The following is a 20240-nucleotide window of genomic DNA, read 5'->3' as shown; positions in this document are numbered from 1 at the left end:
ATTCTCTCTGGTTCTTCATCCTCTTTGTGTCTGCAGTTGAGTACACATGATTAATTGATGGCTTCATTTCCCCAAAGCTGTGTGGCTGGAGCTAGTCTCCATTATCCTCCCTGCTCAGGCACCTACCCAAGCTCTGTGTTTGTTACATCAAGGATTCCAAGTATACATGACTCTGTTTTTCTGGTATGTTAGAATTTTTCCTGTCTGAAATGCTCTGACTTCTCTTATCATTTTTACCTGCAGTGACTTGTGGTGCAAGCTCCCCGCACAGTTAATTCCCTTAGATGATTTATTTACCAGTGACACAGCAGAGCCCTCAACATAGTAATTGCAATGACGTGATCATCAAAGCATCAAAAGCAGGAGCCCCCGGTTCCTCATCTCCCTTGTGCTGCCACAGTCCTCCCACCTCTCCCTTTGTGCTCTCTTTGTTGCTTTAAACCTTTTGGGGAAGGAAAAAAATTCCATAACCAGATTAAAAACTGGATCTGTACATCTGTAGATAATGAAGTGTGTGGCTTCCTTTAGCCCAGCAGCACCAAAATGCTGTCACGTCACTTGGTTTTGCTATCCCCATGCACCCTCCCTGACCCAGTGCTTTGCGACCCAGCAGAGATGGGCTGTATGGGCAGGAGATGGAGGAACAGCAACGTGCTGTCCCCGTACCCCAACACGTAAACAAAAAATGAATACTTAAAACTCAACTGTTTTATCTTGTCTGGAAGAAGTTTTCCAGCTGCGCGGAATATTTGTGATTGAATTTAAAGATGATGACCGCTGGGACTGGATGTCTGTATGAAGCACAGGTGGATGGATGGCTGGTGAGCCTTTGCTCTGTGCCTGCAGAGTGGATGGGCTCTGAGTGGGAGCAGGCAGCTCATCTCCACGCCGTCCTGCTGGTCCTTCTGCCTGTCGGGGCAGACACTCATCTCCTCACCGCTGGGCGCAGTGCTGGTTCCTGCACTGCTGCAGGTACTCTGCGGTGTTTCTGGCTGGAACTAAGTCCTCCCAGAGCTTGAATTTTGGAAGTGGCTCCTCAGCAGGCAGCTAACTGCTGGTGGGGGGGGTTAAGGATTACTTGGAAGGTGCAAGTCTGGCAGCACAGCATGTGGAGCTGCTGCGTTGCTGCTTGAGGCATGCTGATTCCACTGATCCAGGCTGAGGCCGTTAATTAGTTTGTTTTATACGTGCACACATCTCATTTAAGTGGTTTTCTCTTATTTGGGAGAAATGGGAGTAGGAAAAATACCTGGGCAACTATCCCTTCCAGGTGCTGGGGACAGAGCAGGGTTCCTGTTCCCAGGACATGCTATGGGTTTTGGGTCTGGCTGGTGGAAGTGGTGGGCTTGCTGTGCTGGCACAAACCAGCCCTTGCCAGGCACCAGGAGCTCAGGGAGCCACGGCTCCATTACATGCTGATAGCCTGAGAAATGAAATACAATGATTAGATTGGATTGTTAAATGGACCTAGAGCCTGCATCAGAGATCTTTCCAACAGCATTTGGAGCACAGAGCAATGAAACAAGCTGCGAAAGCAGGATTACTGCAGGCTTTGTCTTGTGTGTGCTATTTCAGTGCTGCTGCAGCAGAGCTTGGAAGTGTTTGTTGCTTGTGGGATGGGGCAGTGGGCTCAGATGTGGCTGTGCTCCCAGCTCTGCGTTGCATGTAGGGCCAGGCTGCTGTGCCTCTTTTTCTCTAAGAGGGGAAGAAGGGAGGGCTGGGAGAACGTCTTCCAAGTGATGGAAGAGCACTTACGGCCTAGCTTTGAGACAAGTGTTCTCTGTTTTGGCTCGGTACTTAGATTTGAAGAAGCACTTCCACTTCCACATGCTGAAGCTGAGCATATTTGTCTTTGCTGAAAGGGTTAGAACTGCCTTTGGGGATTGCTGTAGATCAAATACTGCTGAACCGGCTGCGGGAGGAGCAGCAGAGGAGTGATGTACAAACCAGCTGAAGGACTCGCTTCCTGAGCACTACCACATGCAGCTGCATTTGATGCAGGTGGTGATGTCCCTCTGCTACACTGCTGTTTTATTCATGGCAGCCTGTGATGTGTCTGGGAATTGGAGTAGGAAAGCGGCTTTGTTAAGAATATTATTAAAAGGAGTAGCTGTTGAATGTGGTGGATCTTATTTCTTGTGGCAGTTCAGTTGCAAAATATTCACTCTCTTCTTCTGAGAAGCGTTATAGAGCAGTGAAGTTGAACATCAGCATGTAATTCAGCCCTGTTCACATCATGTCCTGCTCTCCAGGACTGCCATCCTGGAGTAGAACAGCTCCTGTTCTTGTTCTGGCTGCTGAATGCTTTGGAACACACAACAGGAGTCCTTGATGAATACTGAGTGTGCAGCTGGGGAAGGAGCTCTCAAGGACAGTGCTCTGCTCCCTAAGGGAGCAGGTGGGGTGGGATGTGAGCAGCTCCTGGTAACAGTCCCTAGGTAGGAAACACCTGGGCCCTTCCTTGGTGCTGACCAGCTCTGCCGCAAGGTTGGGTGGCCCTTGGTGTCCCCATGATGCTTAGGGAGGAAGCAGTGAAGCAGTCCTCTCTTTCTTCCCCTAATGGGAAGAAAGATACTGTTGTCCCCATGCTCCTCCGTGCTGCACAAAGTGAGGCAGGGCTGCTTGAGTCTGGCTGCAGGGCAGCACTGGAACGTGCATCCCCATCAGGGAACGCCTGGTGGGCTGTGGAAGGAAGGGAGAGCTGCCTGTGGGGGCTGTGCTCGTTCCAGGAGCTTGGCTGTCAGTCTGGGTGAAGGCAGATGGAAGTAATTTGAAAGCCTGGAAGCCAGCTGACAGTTGCATCTTGATACAGATCAACTGTGGGCTGGTCGGTCCTCGGAGGAAGTTGTTGTCCTGACCCCATCATTTAGTGGTTGGTCCGTGCCCTAAAAATATTTTTATACGCCCTTGCTGTCTATTCTGGAGTCTCAAGCTCACTCCCTCCCTGATAATGATGGGGAATGGTGACCTTCAGCATTTGCTGTTTTACCAAGCAGTAGCCTCCTCTGGCTTTGTTGCCTCTATGTGCATCTTGAATTCCAAACTCTGAGAGTCCTGTTACTGCAGCAGATGCTCTCCTGTTTGGTAGGGTTGTAGGTTCAAAGTAGCTGAAGAAATCTTGGGCCTGTGAACCTCCAAAGGCAAACAGAAAGAAACCCAAGTGGCAATTTATCATGCGTCTCTCACTTCTTTGCATTCTTATCCCAGACGAAGTTTTGTCTTTTATCCCATAATTATGTCATTCCCCGTGAGCAACTTAATCGAAGCAAGTTGTTTTTGGGAAGTGTTAATTTGATCTACAGACGCTCTGTATGATCTCCAGTGTAGATATTGGAAAGCTTCGGGGGCAGATTACTGCAGCTTCAGTGAGCTGCCAAGGGAATGGGCTCTGACCATGTTGAACAGCTCTGAGTTTGTTAGCACTGTGGTTAGGTGCTGCTGCTGCCTGTGGCTGCCTTCCTTTTCCCTCTTTCCCCTTCCCATTTCAGCTTTGTGTTTTCTGAGATTCTCTTTTGTCATTTGTGGAAAGCGCTGCGTTTCTTACAAGGACCTTTGAAATTGAAATCCTGCTTCTTGGAACGAATGTTTTGCACTTCATAAAAAGCAAAAAGTGCATAATGCATGTTGGCAATGGGCGGACTGGCAGGTAAGAAGATCACTTGATCTGCATGACAGATATTGGCTTTGAGGAGATGCTTTTCTCTCCTGGCCTAACGTGCTTTGCTCCGTGCACCATAACAGCCTCTTTAGAAATCATGCTTGGTGACTTCAGCCAAACCCTCACTGCTTTGCAGGGCGCTGCAGATTAATGCTACTGCAAGCTTGGGCTCTTAATGCAATCTCAACCCTTTAATTAAAACAACATGGAACAAAAAGGGAGAATTAGTTAAAAATAACAACTCTCGGAAGCCCAGCTTGCCTTTTTATTAGACTTGTCCTCACTTTCTCAGCTGCTCTGATAAGAAGGATATTCTCCCTCTGGGACGCAGTGAATAAACTGGGATGTAACTCATTTGTTTGGGCATTATGTTTTAATTAATTTCTAACACAAATCCCTTCCCTGTACTCTCTTTTCTTCTGTCTTGTAGATAATAAAATAGTCCTGTTCCAAGGAGAGGACTGGTGGTTTGTACCAGTACAGAAACAAGGTTTGGGTGCTGTGTATACCAGGGCTGGGGAAGTTCTGCATTGCCCTATGGAGAGCATTGGGGGGACTTCCAGGAAACCCATCCAGAACGTGTGAAACTTGAGGAGATTGAATGTACCCAGAATGCAGCCACATTTTTCAGTGAGATAAAGTGTATGCTGTGTAACATTCCTTGGAATAGAAGTTATCCTCAGGCCTCTAGATAACATGGGCTGGTTTTTCTTTTGTATTTAGACTTGCCTAGGCTTCCTTATGGCCAAAATGGTTCAGGCTCCCTTTAAACTGATGGGAAGCTTGCCATTCAGGCAAGGGAGGAGATGGACTCTCTCTGTCTTCCAGTAATGAAGCAATGTTTTTGCGCGGTCCCTCCTCTCCGCAGCTCTTCCTGGCTGCCCCTGCATCCTGCTTACTTAGTGTTGTCCAGTCTTTCAAAATCAATATGCACTGCTGCATTACTGGAATTGGAAAATAAAATAAAAATCCCAGCAGAGGTTTTGGCATGAGAGCATTGTTTAAAAACGGATGGGATGCTATTGAACTTGAGCGGGCTTGGTTGGTTGGCTTTTTTTCCTTTCTAATCTATACCTAAGTGTGTGAGTGGAAATCCCTGTCCAAGCAGAGCTAAAATAGCTCTGGAAGGGGTTGGATTTCATTCTGCTTGAGTACCTAAGCTGCTGCAGGTGCATCAGACGATGACTTCATATGCTGCTGTGCCCAGAGTGCTTTCCCACAGTGCTGTAGCTCTGGGCTGACTTTCTAGTAATAGAGCCGAGTGTGACCTCTGTCTGTTGCCTTGCTGTGATTTCAGGAGAACTAAGGGACAGATGGGCGAAATGCTTATGAAACAAACCCTGGCTTCCCCACACTGAAAATCTGCTGACGCAGAGGCAGACGGACAGGGCGGGCTCTTAAAATACACAAAGCAGGAGGACACTAATTGTATAGTGGCTGTGGAGAGGACCAATTCTCACAGGGGTTTGCTCGCAGAATTATTTCATTCTTTAGATGCAAAGACACTTTGGATGTGGCTTGTATCCGGGTGTGCAGTTGGGACCATGGTGGCCTTGAGGGGCAGAGAGCATCTTGTAAAATACAGAGAAAAATCATCCTGTTAAGGTTCTTTCTTTGCTGTTTCTTTTAAATTATGTTCCTTTCTAGTCTGAGAGCAATTTTCTTCTGTTAGGTACCAGTTTGTCACATCTTGGTCTATAACAGACTTAAATTCGGTCCGTCAAAAGGCAGTGGTTGGAGCAGGGCTGGCTGCAGGGCTTGGGCTGTGTGGGGGGCTGGGCTCTGCAGGGCACTGCTGCCCTTTGAGAGATGGATGAATGGGGGGAGGCTCCAGGTGACTGCAGGGAGCTGTGGGGCAGGGTCCTTGTCCCTCACGTAATGCCATCAGAAGGGGGTTGATCTGAAATGTGGGATCTGATGAAGCGATGATAGAAGCAAATCGGTCCCACTGGAAGTGGTTGAAACCTTGGGGAGAAGTTTCCATGGGGATAGTGATCTAAGGGAGTGCATTTCCTAACAGCACACAGGCATGGTTTAGTGGGCACAGTGGTGATGGTTGGATGATCTTCGAGGTCTTTCCCAACCTTAATGATTCTTTGAGAATGAATTGCCATACCAAGTCAGTGACAACCCAGTAAGATCTTACCAAGAGAATTATCTGAAATGGAACAAATTCCCCAGCGTTAGGGCTGGAATTCTGATTGTCTGTCTGGCACGAAGATGCTCAGCGCGTGATGGTGTGGGCATTCTGATGAGAGATGGCTGTGGTTGGTGCTATCTGTCCATTGGCTGCTCAGCTGGCAGCCATGGGGAGCAGAGCCAGCAGCAGGGGTCTCTGGTGGAGGCTGGGAGGCAGCAGGAGCCCAGCCTGGCACCGGCTGCCCTCTAGCGTGCTGCCGCCTGCAGCAAAGCGCTGCGGGAGCAGGGAGGGTGCTCACCACTGATGGCCTTTTGAAACGTGGGAGCAGCCTAATCCTTTAAATCTCAATTTAAACGGATGCCCTGTTTACCTGGTAGGAATCTGAGTGCTGGGAGATTAGTGCACGCTAAGCAGAAGGTGATTTATATCTCACACCCAGAGAGCGTCGTGGGTTCGGGGAGGTATGGAGGCAGCTCTGTGCTGTCAGACTTGGCCCTTCGTGTTGGTGTGCAGCTATTTCTGCCCCTGCCCCCTACATTTTATTGGGAACTGCAGCACTGCAGGGCTGATCTGGGGGAGGAAAGGCTGCTGCAGGTGAAGGGCAAGCTTCTGTGCAGGATTTCTCAGTGTGGGGAAAATTGTAGGGTGACTTTTGACACCTGCTGGTGTGAATCAGTGCTGATGGCCCTGTGTGAAGAAAGGTTTGGTTTCATGTCTGTAGGTGAGATGCTGCAGGTTTTCTTTTTGCATCCCTTATTTCTCCAGCTGCTAGAGTGTTGTGGTACGCGTAGGGCTGAGAGCAGTGTGGGTCCTGTCTGACAGCTGCAATTACTGAGCCTTGCCTGGCAGCACAGCAATTCCAGGGGGGACCAGGGACAATGAATCCAGCTCCCAGGAAATTGGTTAACATGAGGGGTGCCTGCATAGCGCTGGAGGAGAGTGCAGGCGTGACTTCGATCAAGAGTATTGGAACTCTTGTTGCTGGGAAGCTTTGTTGCTCCAGGCTGTGTCAGGGACACCCAGGGGCATGCAGGGAGGGCTGGGTGTGTGGGGTTAGAGCTTAGTCAGGAGCTGTGTGTTTAAGGATCTGCTTCAGCCTGACTCCTGTAATTAAGGAGCATGTACATATCTGTACCTTGGAAACACTTCATTCATTAATCTAATGGTGAGGAGAATTATGCAGAGATGAACTTAAAGATGTAAAGCAAGGCTGGGTTTGCATCTGGAATGAAGCGAGACATGCAGCAGCTGTAGCTGCTGGAAAGGAGAGCACCAGCAACACCAAGGAGCCATGCCATGGTTCCAGCTACGCACCAGTGTCTGTGCAACATACTGGCCTGAATCTGTAGGCAGTTTGCAGTTAGAGGCTTGAACAGGGAGGGTCTATGCAACTGCGGGTAAAAACTGGGAAAATCTCTCCCTGTAAGCATGCTTGAGGTTTTATGAGGGCAAATTGATGCTTTCTTTGCTGTGGAATCCCGTGAAAGATTTGGACTGAAGTCAAATGATGATAGGATGAAACTCTTACATGGTAGTGAAAAGTGAGGGGGTAAGCAGAGGCAGGAGATTGGCGCGTGAAGTCCTGGTGCTATCAGTAGATGTTACCTCTGGTAGTGTGCCAGAGGTGGGACCGCACAGAGGTGTTTTCAGATGGTTTGAGTTCTGCATGTCACATTCTCCAAGTGACATTCTGTGACACGTTCCGGCCTCTGTGGCCAAGCCATGTGCTCCTTTGGGTGTGAGCGCATCCTTGGGGTTGTGTGGGAAGTGGGTGTCTCCTGATCAGCAGCAGTGTTTTCATGGTAAGGCAGAGGTGGCTGAAGTGCAGCAAAGCAAAGTCGCATGTAAAAATACTGGAGCTTGCCTTTAGCGTGAAATCTCTGACTCTTGCTTTGTTTTCCTTCAGTCACCAAACATCCCCTTTGAACGTGGCTGGGGGAAAGTCTGAAATCCTGCAAAACCACTTTCTTTTTTTTTTTCCTTTTTCCTTCCAAGCCAGAGCAGGAGCAAACAGCTTGCACGCCTCCTGCCCTGTGGGCCCTTGCATGCAGCAGGCTGAACCAGTTTGCCCATCGCTGGGCGCTGGCGGGGAGGTGCCTGCTCTGGGAGGGCTTTGCAGAGGCTCCAGCCGGGCTCAGGGCACCAAGCAGGGTCTGGTACGGAACTGAGGAGGGGTTTATGGAGCGTGGTACAGAGTGAGGCATTGCGAGCAGCTTTTGGCTCCAGAAGGTACCTGCCATCGGCTCTCAGGTGAGAGGCTGAGATTGTTTGTGCCGAGCATGGGAGAATTCTGTTGTGTGTTCAGTTCTGTTCGTGTGGCTGGAGGTGTTCCCAGGAGCTCAGATCAGGAGTGCCTTAGCACAAAGGGTATTGAGAAGCTTGGATTGATCCAAGTCTACTTGGATTGAGTACTGTGGCAGAGGGAGCAAGAGGGCTCTGTGGGCTCTTAGACCTGGGATCCTGCACCATGCTGCTGGGCTCAGAGCTCCCGCCCACACCCTGCTGGGCACCAGGACCTGCGGGGCCAGTGCTGCACTGAGCTCTGAAGTGCTTTAGTTGCTCTGAGATCTGCCTCAAATCCACATTGGAAGCTCCCTGGCTAATGGCTGGGACTCAGGTGGTCTTTGGCACAAGTCCCTTATACCCTGGTCTAAAGGTAAGGGAGTGCAAGCTGCTCTTCTCCTTCCTCCATCATAATGGAAAATTTGTGGGTGTTTAGAAATGAAATTATTGATATAAATGTGCTGTGACATAAGGCACAAACAGCTGGAAAATGTGCTTTCTCCTGCAGTATTGTGAAGATATGTGGCATCATCAAGCTCTATTCACTAGAGCTGGCACTGTGAGCCCACCCCATGCCCCATGAGATAATCCAGGATAGGGAATATCCCCTGTGTGCCATAGAGGCAGGTGACAGATCCCTTTCTCCGGTGACAGACATCCTGCCCATCAGCTCAGCACTCCTCCAAGGGATATGTGAGTAAATCCCTGCTGTGGCAGCAAGCATATTGAGGAACAGATGGTGCTGTGCTACAATTTTACCTGGTGTAAGGCTAATGCACAACTCAGCGATACAGACACAGGCATTGTATTCCAGTGGCTGCTGCATTCTGGTGGGGGTTTGCATTTGATTTATCCCTTCCTCCTGCTGATTGTTGAAGGATATTATATGTAACTTTTTTTTGTTTTCTCCCAGAGGGTTTGGAAATATAACATCAATGAGATTTGTGATGGAATCCCTGAATTTATTCTCCCTTTGCTGTTTCTGTGCAAGTCATACCAATGAGTGCATGATGTGCAGAAGGAGCTCTCAGCCCCTGGAGGGGCAGGCGTCCCTGTGTCCCCCCCCCCCCCCCCCCGGATGTTCGATGTCGGGGGGCAGAGATCGGAGCGCAAGAAATGGATCCACTGCTTCGAGGGGGTGACGTGCATAATTTTTTGGTGTAAGACAACAGAGATTCAGGTGATGTGGAAGGGATGCTGCAATTTTCCCAATCACTCTTGGTTTTGTTCTTTTTTTCCCATTTTTTTTGTTTTTTTTTCATATTGAAAAAGCTGCCCCCGGGGCAAAGAATAAAGCGGGGCCGGGAACGCTGCCACCGCGTCCTCGTGTCACTGTCACTGGGGGGGGCCCGCTGTGTCACCCCCCCCAACCAGGGGTCCCCAAATCACACACGTGGGGTCAGACACTGCAGCTTTAATGACACGGGGACAGACATGGTGGGGACAAGCAGACATGGGGACATGCAGACATGGGGACAGACACACAGACGTCACCCACCCCGTTGTGGGGGGTGGGGGTGGGGACAACGCGATGTTGGGGGTTGGTGGCACATCACGAGGACATGGGGATGCTGTGGGGTNCCCCCCCCCCAAGCTCACTTAGTGCTTCTCCTGTTAATGCTGGTGTGGTTTTTCAAGGTTTGAGAAGTAGCTGTATAGGGCAGACGGCAATGAAACTGTGCCAACCAACCTGATTTCTACAGCCAGCAGTCCTTCCTCCTCCTGATGTCACATGGAAGGCCAGGTGCACTGATGTCCCTGGTCATGGTGTCCCTGTTCCCTTCCTACCATGTGTCCAGGATGGGAGTGGGGCTCCTGGGACAGTCCTGGGAGCAGCCACATGGTGCTGAGCGACCTCTTGAAATGGGCAGGGGAAGGGATTTGTGCCACAGCTTCACCCATTAACCTGAGTGAGAGTAGCAGCATGGTTTTTTTCAATGCCAGTTTGATCTGATGGCTGCAGAAAGGGCCTAATAGGAGCTCTGTAACTCCATTTCCAAGCATCCTCTTCCTGCTCCAAATGGCTTCCTTTCCCTGGCTGAAGCTCACATCACGTCCTCTCCAAGGAGCATGGGAAAAACGCATTTTTAATTTTGCACTCTTGGCAAATGAGGAATCACGCCCATGAAAACAAATACCCGTTAATTATGGCCATGAAATGCTGATTGAATCACAGCTCTGATAATGGCAAGGGCAGTTTGCAGGCCTGCTTTATATCCCAGAGGGGAAAACTAGAAATGAGAATTTCTTTGAGGAAGCTTTCGGCCCCTCCTAGCCGTCCATTTAGAAGTTCTGCTGCCAACAGGTACTGCTCAGTTATGGCAATGTTTCCATCTCAAGCATGAGAGGGAGACTGAAGTTATTGCCTGCGCTAATTGTTAACAAATGCTGAACTCTCACTCGTGCCCATTAGAACAGGAATAGCATTGCTGGGCGTAGGAGTGGTCTCGGGCTGACCCCCATTGGGGAGCACTGCTGCTCCCTCTCTCTTGCTCTCTCTGCCCTTTCTTCATGTCTTTCCCCACCCATTGCTCTATGGAAGAAGTCCATCTGCTTTGTTTTAGCTCAGCGGTCATTCTGCATTGTGTGGGCTGGGCTGACCCTCTGCACCCACATCCTCGCCCTCTGTGCAGCACCAGCTGAGATTTGGGAAGCTCCCACCCTGCTGGCAGGGCAGGGCTCTGGGTCCAGCACCTGCACCAGCACAAATCCCACACTGGAGGGGTGAGGTCCCACTTCCGAGGGGCTGACTCAGCTCTGCAGCCCTTCCACATTTCCCCCTTGGCTTCCTCCCGCATTGTGCACAGCTTGGTGCTTCCGATATCACCGCTCCCACCACGGGCTCCTGATAAACCTGCTGCTGGCGTCACTTCTTTCTCTGGGTGCTTTTTCTAGGAAGGCAGCAAGGTAGGAGTGCTGCTTCTGGTGCTTCGAGGGGCTCAGCTCCAGGAGGCACCCCTGGAAGAAAGCTGAGCTGTGGTTTAGGCATTGTGTGCCCAGGTGAGTCCTGTCAGGACCCACACAGGTGGTGCCCACCCATCTTTCTGTATTCCCAGGGGCTGGGTAGAAAATTAGGGTACTTTAAAATAGAAGTTTTAATTTTACTCTAATTACTTCTTGGCTAGCTTGAGTGTTTGCAGAAAGCCCCAAAAGCCCGAGGAAGGGCAGGGGAGCACTGGGAGGCGGCGGGGCTGTCGCGTGGCCAACCTTGCTGCCAGCCCACTGGAGGCATTCCACTGCTTTCAATGGGCTTTGGATCGATCCCAGGGCGTGCTGGCTGTTTGTTTTGGAGGTCTTCTGAGGATAAAAGCAGCCTTTCAATGGCTGTTCTTTTGCCTTTGGCTCGGTTGCTCTCTGCGCCCCGTGGCCGGGTGCTTTTGGATGTGTCCCTGTTTTCTGAATGGGCGGCAGCTTGTGCATTCCAGAAGGCTTGCTTTGGTCTTTGGGCAGTGTTTAGTGCCCTGCACAAGTGACGTGATCCCTCTGTGGAGAGATGCTGTGTGCTGCTTGACTCGGTTCCTTTTCCGTGGTCAAATGGTGGGATAGCACCAAGGCTCACCTTCAAGAAATGTGTTGCTTACACTAGAGCTGCCTCACTCCTAAAACAAAAGGCACTGATTTGCCTCCTTCCAAATTCTGGATGGTTATTCCCTTTTTTGTTTGTCCGGAACTGACAAATGTACACTGCATGGGTATTTTGTTAGTAAAATGAGGCACTAATTGCTGTAGCAGCAGATGATACATTCTGAAATTTCTTTGCTTTCTGCCTCAAAGCAGAATTACAGCAGACCTGTGTTTTCAGGAAGCGTTGCTCAGTAGCAGTGCTGGCAGTGTTTTATATAGATTTATGACTTACCAATTTTTCTTCTGTTGGCCGGCGCTCTTCCCACCCACTTGTGATTCTCCTGCAAAAATTGGCTGTGAAGATGCACAGGTCTCTCTTGGAGAGGTCCAAACTGGACTCACCTGCGACCTATAGAACGGAACCTGCCCATGTCATGTTGTGTTGGATCAAACCTCAACTCAAGATGGCACAAAGACAGTTCTATGCAGCGTGCTGGAGCTGTGTGGCTGAATCCAGGTGGTTTGGGCTGGGGGAGGTGAGCACTGTGGTGCTGGGAGAGGCATTGGCAGCCTGTGCCATGCTGCTGACCTCCACCAGCAGCAGTGGAGGGGATGGGGCTGGGTGACTTCAAATACTGATTTTAATGAAAGTTCATATCAGTGCTGGTACTGTGCCAAGTGTAGTAGTGACACAGAATGGACTCTGAGTTTATGATCTGAAACTGTAGATGGGGAGGAGAGGCATAAAGGTGACCGAGGTGGTCTCTTTGTTAATCTTCCTTAAGGTGCAGTGATCTGAATTGTGACATTGGAATGCATACGTAAGGAAGGACAAATCCTCTCCTGGATGTGTGGCTTTCCTGGGCTTAGCATGGCCCATGAAGTCCGATCAAGGGCAGAGCGTTGTTCTGAGTCATGATTTTTTTTTTCTGGAGGCTGCAGCATCCTGGGTTACTCATCCTGAGAGAATGAATGCACTGAGGGTATAATTATCACAGTTAGACATCATTTATTCTCACTATTTTAAAGATTCTTGTCAGGAGACTGATGGGTTTAGGTTGTTATTTTTGTCATCTTGGCCATGTATATCATGCAAAATGCTGAAACTTTACTATCCCATTTATGCTTCCTCTTACAGCGTTGTAGATCTCTGCCAAGTATTTAGGTTAGGTAGTAATTCTACCCCATTTGCCATGGATTAATGAGGCTATAAAATAATCGTAAAGCTGGGGCAGCCCTGGATTTTCACACTCCTCACGTATTTGTATCTACCACAAAGTCCTTCATCCAACATCATTACCTGATTTCTCTGGTCTCCCTTTAATATTCCTTGCTGACTTTAAGTGCTGGGGAGGCCAACTTGCTTTGGGCTGTGGTAGGAGCTGGGTGATACTGACACCCATTGTGGATTAATGTCATGGGGCATGAGGGAGGGCAAGTCCACCGCCGTGACCTCTTGGTGAGGTGGGTGAAGAAAGTGGGATGCTGAAAGCATTCCATGCTTTTGTTCCCTGTCAGTTTGGGAATGGTGGAGGTATGAGACAACACTCTGCAGGGGTAGAGGGGAAATGTGACTTCGCCTGTCTCTTAGCCCCTAGAGAGCTGTGCTGTGGAAACTGGGTGACACATCCTCGTGCTGATAGGGCAGTGGCAAATGATGGCAACCCCAGGTTTGCGGAACTGGAGCACTCGCTGCTTGTGCTGAAGCTGACCTGATTCTGTAGTGCTAGGTACACGAGTGCGGGTTGCTGTTGGAGGAGTCAGGCTGCTTTAATCACTTCCAGAGCTGAAAGGCAGTGGCACTTCGCTTCTGACATGAGATGATAATTAGCTTATCGTGGGGTAGAGATTGCGGGGAAATTTGTGTTTCTGGCACAGCGCTGTCTTCAAAAGTGTGTGCATGTCACTGCATTATTGTTAGTGTAGAAAAATACACATACAGAGTGGAGGCAAAAAGACAGTGCCTCATCCATGGCATGGAAAGCTGCTATTACATCAACACCTTAAACTGGCAGCACAGGAGAGAGGCTCCATCCTGCGGGTCTGAACGGTTCAAGATGCAGTTGGCTGTTGGGTTTGGTGGCCCCTTGGTTTGGGGCACATTGGTGGGAAGAGCAGGGAACCTGTGTAGTGCCTGGAGGTGCCCATGGAGAGTGCCCTTCTCCAGCATCTCTCACCTGCCTGCTCCAGATCATCATCTGCTCTTCCCAGCTGAGAGGAGGACAGCACAGTCCTGCCGTGTAGCTTTCGTTTGCTTTCTAAATTCAGGCTTGATAATGCAGAAAGTGGTAGACAAATCTTTGGGACAATTGATCTATTCCTGAGAGGTGCTTGAAATTCATGCTGGTATAAAGGATTAAGTACATTAGGAAAATCTCTGGATTGTTTCTGTGTAATCTCAAAGAATGAAATTGCTTTGCAAACACCTTTTGCTGGAAGTTGATTCTCTCTTCAGGAACTCTCAAGCGAGGAAGGCTGGATTACAGACTTATCCTGTATGCCACTGCTGCTTTTTAAGCATCTTATGCATGGAGAGGTTACAACATCAAAGAGAGGATGTCTGATGACTACTTCACTTTATCTTTATTAAGTTGGTAATTAAGGGCCGGAGTGTAGCAAAAATGATTTTTGAAAAGTCACTTCATCTTTATTTGGGGTTAATTGCATTAATGCTCACAGCTTGACAGGCTTCTTACAAGACAAGAATTTAAAGAAAGCGCTAGGGAGATGTGCAGCTTCAGCAATGAGGAAGTCCTAACTCACAAGTAAGCCAGGACTGTGGTGGGGCTAGGCACTGCCCTGAGAGCACCCTGGGATGTCAGGACTCGAGGGTTTGAACTCGTGGAGTGGAGGTAGAAGCAGGTATCCACGCAGTGACGTGCCCAAAGCAGAACTGGTTCTCAGGACTTTGTAAGGGCTGTCTCGGTGATTTCTTGGTTTTTGCTGCACCTTACCTTCTGCTTTATAGAGGACTGAGGATTGGTTCCAGTCGTCTTCAGTCAGTGTAAGAGAAGACAGGCTATGGACTAAAGGCATGGTTGGGGCTTAAAGCAATGGCTAGGGAAGACAGATGCTAGCCCTTATCATTATTTGGTGCATCTGCACAATAGCTCACCTTTTACTGCTGAAGGTGCAGAGACCAAAAAGGATCAAAGCCTTAATGTCATTACCTGCTAGCAGGGACTGGCTGCATGTCCTCTTCTGTAGCTCTAATCAATGGTCTGTATCTAGGGGCAATGCAACTTTGTAGATGTCAGAGGAAACTGATGCTTTTGTCCTGTGGTCTCGCAGGTAGATGAATTATGTATCCATGTGAACTTTGTGTGAGGTACCTTGAAAAGGAAAGCAGTGATTCAGCTACCCTCATTCCATTCATTGTGGTACAGAATGTAACGTGCAAGGAGGGCTGAGGATCGCTCTGAGATCTCTTCCTATTATGTTGGTGAACCTTTGTTCCCTTTTAGTATTTATTATTCTAGAAATACAATCAATAATACAAAGAAAAGCATGAATCTGCTGCACATCACATTTTCTATCCTTTTAGCAGTGTGCTCCTAAGATCCCTGTTTTGTGGGCTTGTTCCTTACCAGAAATGAATGCCCTGTTGTTCATACCACTGCAGATCAAATAAATTTGTAGTATCTCTCTACCTTGAGAGCGGTATGTACATCTGCAAAGTCTTTTTCTGAGATAGGTATTTTTTCCTCATAGAGATTTGGTTTCTGTGACCTTTGAAAGCCATTTGGGTATCCTACTGGCTTTCCCATAGTGAATTTCCTGTGGTCTTTATTCTGCCTCTAAGGAACATGAATATCAGTTATGTACTTCGCATTAAAACACTTGAAATCCCATTCTGAAAGTGGAGGTCAACAGAAGGCAAAGATGATCTGAATGGATGCTTCCTCAGTCCCAAATTAAAACGCCAACAGTCTGAATTACATTCAGCTCTTCTTTGTATTATAAACTCTGCTCCTTCTTGTTTTGGGGAGAGCACTGTGGCTGAGATGGAGCTGGCTGGGGCTGTCCCAGCAGCACAGCAGGATGGGAAACACAGGGTAGCTGCCCCATGTGTAAGTGCCATTTAAAAATAGCACGGCTTGTGCCACGTTTAAAAAATCAAATCCCTTGTGCTATATCAGAGGAGAAAATGCCCATTCTTATCATAGAATGGCCTAGGTTGAAAATGACCGTAATTATCATCTAGTTTCAACCCCCCTGCTGAGTGCAGGGTTGCCAACCACTAGACCAGGCTGCCCAGAGCCACATCCAGCCTGGCCTTGAATGCCTCCAAGGATGAGACATCCACAGCCTCCTTGGGCAACCTGTTCCAGTGCATCACCATCCTCTGTGTGGAAAAACTCTCCCCTAACATCTAACCCAAATCTCCCCTGTCTTAGTTTAAAACCACTACCCCATGTCATTTTCTTATCTGTTTCTTTAAATAGGTGAAAAAGGTGCTAAAGACAACACAGTAGAATGAACAGTAGAACTTTTCAGAATGGCATGGTTTGATTTTCCTGGCTTAGGATGAGGCCATCCCCTGCACTGTTTCCTTAACTATGAAGCTGCTTTTCTTTTTGTCTAGAAATGGAACTCGAAAATTACAGAAATTTGGATTTTCTTTTTATGTGTGTAACTTTGGCGATGGCTTGACCACAGTGGCAGATGCCATGGGAGGTGCTCCTGACTGCTCTTTGAGCAGTGCTGTCCAGCTGCAATTACCCCTCAGCTGCCTGGGGTGTCTGCAGATGGTGGCACTGGCCTCTCCCAGTGGAAACCTGAAACTTCTCATTTTGTACCTCCTGCACTGATATTCAAGTGCCCTAAACATAGAATATAGAGCAGTGATGAGTAACACCCGAGGTGCAGGAAGCCTTCCTTGTGGCCACAGGCTAAGGCAACATTAAAAGGAGCAATGAAACTCTTGAGGTGGGTGTACAGGCACTGGATTTTAACTGTAGAGCCTGAGTTCTGTTAGAACAAGTTCTGTCTCTGCCCTGACTCAGGGAGGAGCTGCTGCAGACTCCAAGCCATCGTGACCCTGGGCCAGGCAGGGGGAGCATCTCCTGGCTTGGCTTGGTGTGAGGCAGATTAGGTCCCTCCTGCAGTGTAGACCCTAAGACAAGGCAACCAGGAGGTTTCTGAGCTCCTTTTCTCACCCTGGTGTGGAAATACTGAGGAAGAGATGTTGCTTCATAGCAGCTTCGGATGTTTGAAATAGTTGTCATAGCCTTTCCCACATTGAGAGCAAGTCTGAGATGCTTAAAATCCCTGGAGCTGCAGACAATTGATACCAGCACCAGCATGGGCCGAGCCAATCTTACCTCATTATATGCAAGAGGAAGAAGTGTAATGCTTGACACGCAGATCCAAAGCCTGTCTGAAACAGGCTGTTAGCAGCCTGCAGAACTGCCCTACTGTCCAATTCTCAGCTAGGACACGAGCTAACTGTGCGACTGTGGGCTCTTGCAATAGGAAGACTGACATGGGATAGAGTAGGCTCTGCAAATACTTACCCTGTGTGCTCTTAAAACAGGGTATCTTCGTCCTATGAAAGCACTTGGGCCAGCACAGCCGCAACCGTGTAGAAGCTGTTTGCGGATGGTGCAGCCCACTTGGAAATCAAATTGGGTCTTAAGGCAATGGGGTTTGTCTGGCTGGTGCTTTTAGCCAAAGTCTGCTCTTTGTGCAGTTCCTTCAGTGAGGTGCTGACAGTCGCACACTGGGCCCCTCGCAGCTCCAGCCCCAGAAAGCTTTAGGAAACCTCAAATCCTATGAGGGATCTTAAAAAGGTTAATTGCCTTTTGACTTCCACCCAGAGCTGCTCCCCTTGGCTTTTGCTGGGAAAGAGCTCACAAACGAGGGGTGTGGCTTGCTGGCATTAACAGCTTCTGCCCCAGAAGGGCAAATTGCCTGGGAGATGTAGAAGGTTAAGCATCAAGGCTGCGTTCCCTCGTGGGCTGTTAGCTCCGTGTTTATTCTCCGTGCTGTGTTTGCGAAGCGCGCACGAGGAGCTTTGTTTTTCCCACGCAGCGAGCGCTGTGTCAACGGAGCTGTGTGAGTTGTGCAGGAGAGCAGCGTTGTCTCTTGGGCAGGTGTTGAGCTTTCAGCCGGTACAAACACAACCAGCAAGCGGGACGTCTGGAGCTTTGCTCTTTTGGCATCTTCTGCCACCCAAGCTGAGGAAATCGGTGCCTCCATTCTGCAGGAGCTGTGCTGATCTATTTTTCCCCTCCGCTTGCTTTTCCCAAAGGTGCTTTTTTTTTTTTTTAAATAGGATTCCTGGGGAGAAAGAGCTGACAGCTCTGCTCCCTGCGTGGCAGATAGCGAGGTGTCGGTGTGATGCTCCCGCCGGGTCCTTTCCTCGGAGCTGAGCGATGCGGATGGATGCATGGCAGAGCTCGGGGCCGGGCGGGGCTCCCTTAATCCCTTAACCGGTGGCGTATAAATGGGGTTGTTGTCAGGGCATATGGCAAAAGGGTTAAAATTTAATTAGAAAACCTGGTGGCAGCTCCCGGAGCTTAGCGGAGATTTGTGTAAGCCGCTCGGAAAGACAAGGCTGCTGTGTGAGCTGCTGGCGGGGCCGGGCTATTGCAGCCGCTGGCTCCGGGGGCATGCCTGGAACCTGCCCAGGAAGCGCAGTGAAAGAGGAGTTTGTTGGGAGGTTGGACGCGGCTCTCCGCACGCCCTATAAAGCCAGCGGGCCGGCATGCCAGCGTGCTAAACACCCAGCCCGGCGGGACGCGGAGCTGCGCTGGGCCCATGGCTTCGGTGTTGATGTGCGGGGTGGAGGACCTGCTGCTCGGGGGCAGCCGCTGCGTCTGGACGCTGACGGTGACGGCGCTCCGGCGGTGGTACGCGGGGCGGCTGCGGGCTTGTCGGCAAGCGCTGCGGGCATGGTGCGGCCTCGGGGACGTCTACCAGGTAGGGGACACCTGCGGGGCTGCCAGAGGGGGTGTGGGTGCGGGGTTCTGTTTGTCCCAGCGGGCTGTCGTGGGATCGCAGTTTGCGTTGCGAGGTGGTTCTGTCTGCCGGGAGGGGGGGGGGGGTGGCTGCGATAAATCGTGGTATAAGCGTTGCTGGGCTATTTGTTAGTTTATGTTGGGTATTTCCAAGCTGCTCCTTCCCTCTCCCTGCTGTTTTGTTATGTGGGGAGCTACTGAGCTCCCAGCAAAACTGCTCTCTGTAACCATTCTAAGGCATCATTTGCTCGTGGAAGCTGTGCTAAAGGGACATCTGTACCTGTGCAATCCCGAAGGGACCTGTTGCTGTTTAGCTGTAAGGTATGCCCAGGATCAGGTGTGCCCAGTGGTGGGAGAGCAGCAATGCAGTGATGGCTCTTATGGTGCTTGAATGTATCTTGGCATTGCACACAGATGAATATCACCTGAATATGGATCGTGGATACTTGGGGAACACACAGCCTGGCTGCTGTCCCTTCCTGCCCATCCCTGCTGATCTATCCTGCTGCACTGGCACTGCTGGGCTGGCCAAGGACACACTGACCGCAGCTGGGCTCAACTCTTCAGCTGCTGCTTGGCAGTGGCTGCCTCAAAGTGTAAAGTTCCACTGAAATAAAGTGGGGCTGTACCTTTGTCTGAAGGTTTTGCATGCTGGTGGCTCAGGGCAGGGATTAATTTGTCCTTTCTCTGCAAATAGCATCTCTCCCTTACCACCATAGGGATGTGAAAATGAGCGAAGCGAGGATATGAGTGATGCCAGGCAGTGCCTGTGCTGGGTGGGGACCTGGGTGCTCCCCATCCCACCGCCCTGTGCAGCTCTGGGCTGTGCCAGGTCCTCCCCGTGATGGAACCAGGCAGGAACAAAGCTGCTCTCACATCTTAATGTCAGGAATTTCCTAATGGTCATTTTGGGGTGCATTAAACAGAGATGGCTGAAAGAATGCCCTGCAGCTCTTCCTTGGGTTGTGCAACACATTGCTTTTTGTGCTGAACTCTTGGCTCTTTGCTGTTTGAAAACGTTGGCGGGATCCTGCCTGACTCTGGTGGGAGCAGAACGAGCGTGCAGCAGTCGGTGCCACAGCCTGGGTGGATGTCACAACCCTATAAGAGGCTGAATGAATTATTTCTGGTTTTGATTTCGTCTCCAAGGGACGTGTGTGGTTTACCAGCTCGGAACAACACAGAGCTTTGTCCCCAGGCTGTGTGCGAGGGGCGTGCAGGTGTAGGGTGATGTGACAGGTCCTTGTGCTGCTGTGCAACCCTGAGGGCTGCAGCTCCCTTTCATCTGTGCTGGGGGTTCACACTGCTTTGGGGACCAGTGACTGTTTTCAGGTGAGGTGACACTGAACAAGTCTCTTCCCTGTTTTAATCACCACCAAATTATTGTGGTGGAAGGAAAGCCAGCAGGGTTTCTTCTCCCTGGGCTGGCAAGTTTTCCTTTAATAGTTAGTTGTCCATTGATAAAATGCTTGCTAACCTGAAGGGAGCCCCAAGCTGTGCCAAAAACACTACCTCTTTCTCGCTCCCACACCAGTTCACTTTCATTTTCTAGAGCTGCTGGGTGCCAGGCCTATCACATGTGAGAGACTTCTGGCCCTGCTGCAATCCTCTCTGCCGGCGTAAAGCCCTTACC

General features: G+C 49.8%; 1 protein-coding gene across 8 annotated transcripts in view; it reads left to right on the top strand.

Annotated features, from left to right (window-relative positions):
- The window catches only part of FRMD4B (FERM domain containing 4B), a 108687-nt gene that overhangs the window by 23645 nt on the left and 64802 nt on the right, over positions 1-20240 (top strand). For 2 of the 8 annotated variants that reach the window (XM_021409415.1, XM_021409416.1), the window contains exon 1: positions 18319-18569. The exons of 2 other annotated variants lie outside the window; for them this stretch is intronic. In XM_021409415.1, coding sequence (XP_021265090.1) covers positions 18408-18569 — 162 coding nt within the window. In that variant the 5' untranslated portion in view covers positions 18319-18407. Of the gene's footprint in view, positions 1-7913; positions 8049-18318; positions 18570-20240 lie in introns of those variants that run through there. 4 more of the 8 variants (XM_021409421.1, XM_021409417.1, XM_021409419.1 and 1 more) reach the window with 4 other exon arrangements.

The sequence above is a fragment of the Numida meleagris genome, chromosome 11 (genome assembly GCF_002078875.1).
Source record: "Numida meleagris isolate 19003 breed g44 Domestic line chromosome 11, NumMel1.0, whole genome shotgun sequence".
NCBI classification, from domain to species: Eukaryota; Metazoa; Chordata; class Aves; order Galliformes; family Numididae; genus Numida; species Numida meleagris.
The sequence above is the reverse complement of the archived record's forward strand: the minus strand, read 5'-3'. Positions and strand labels throughout refer to the sequence as shown.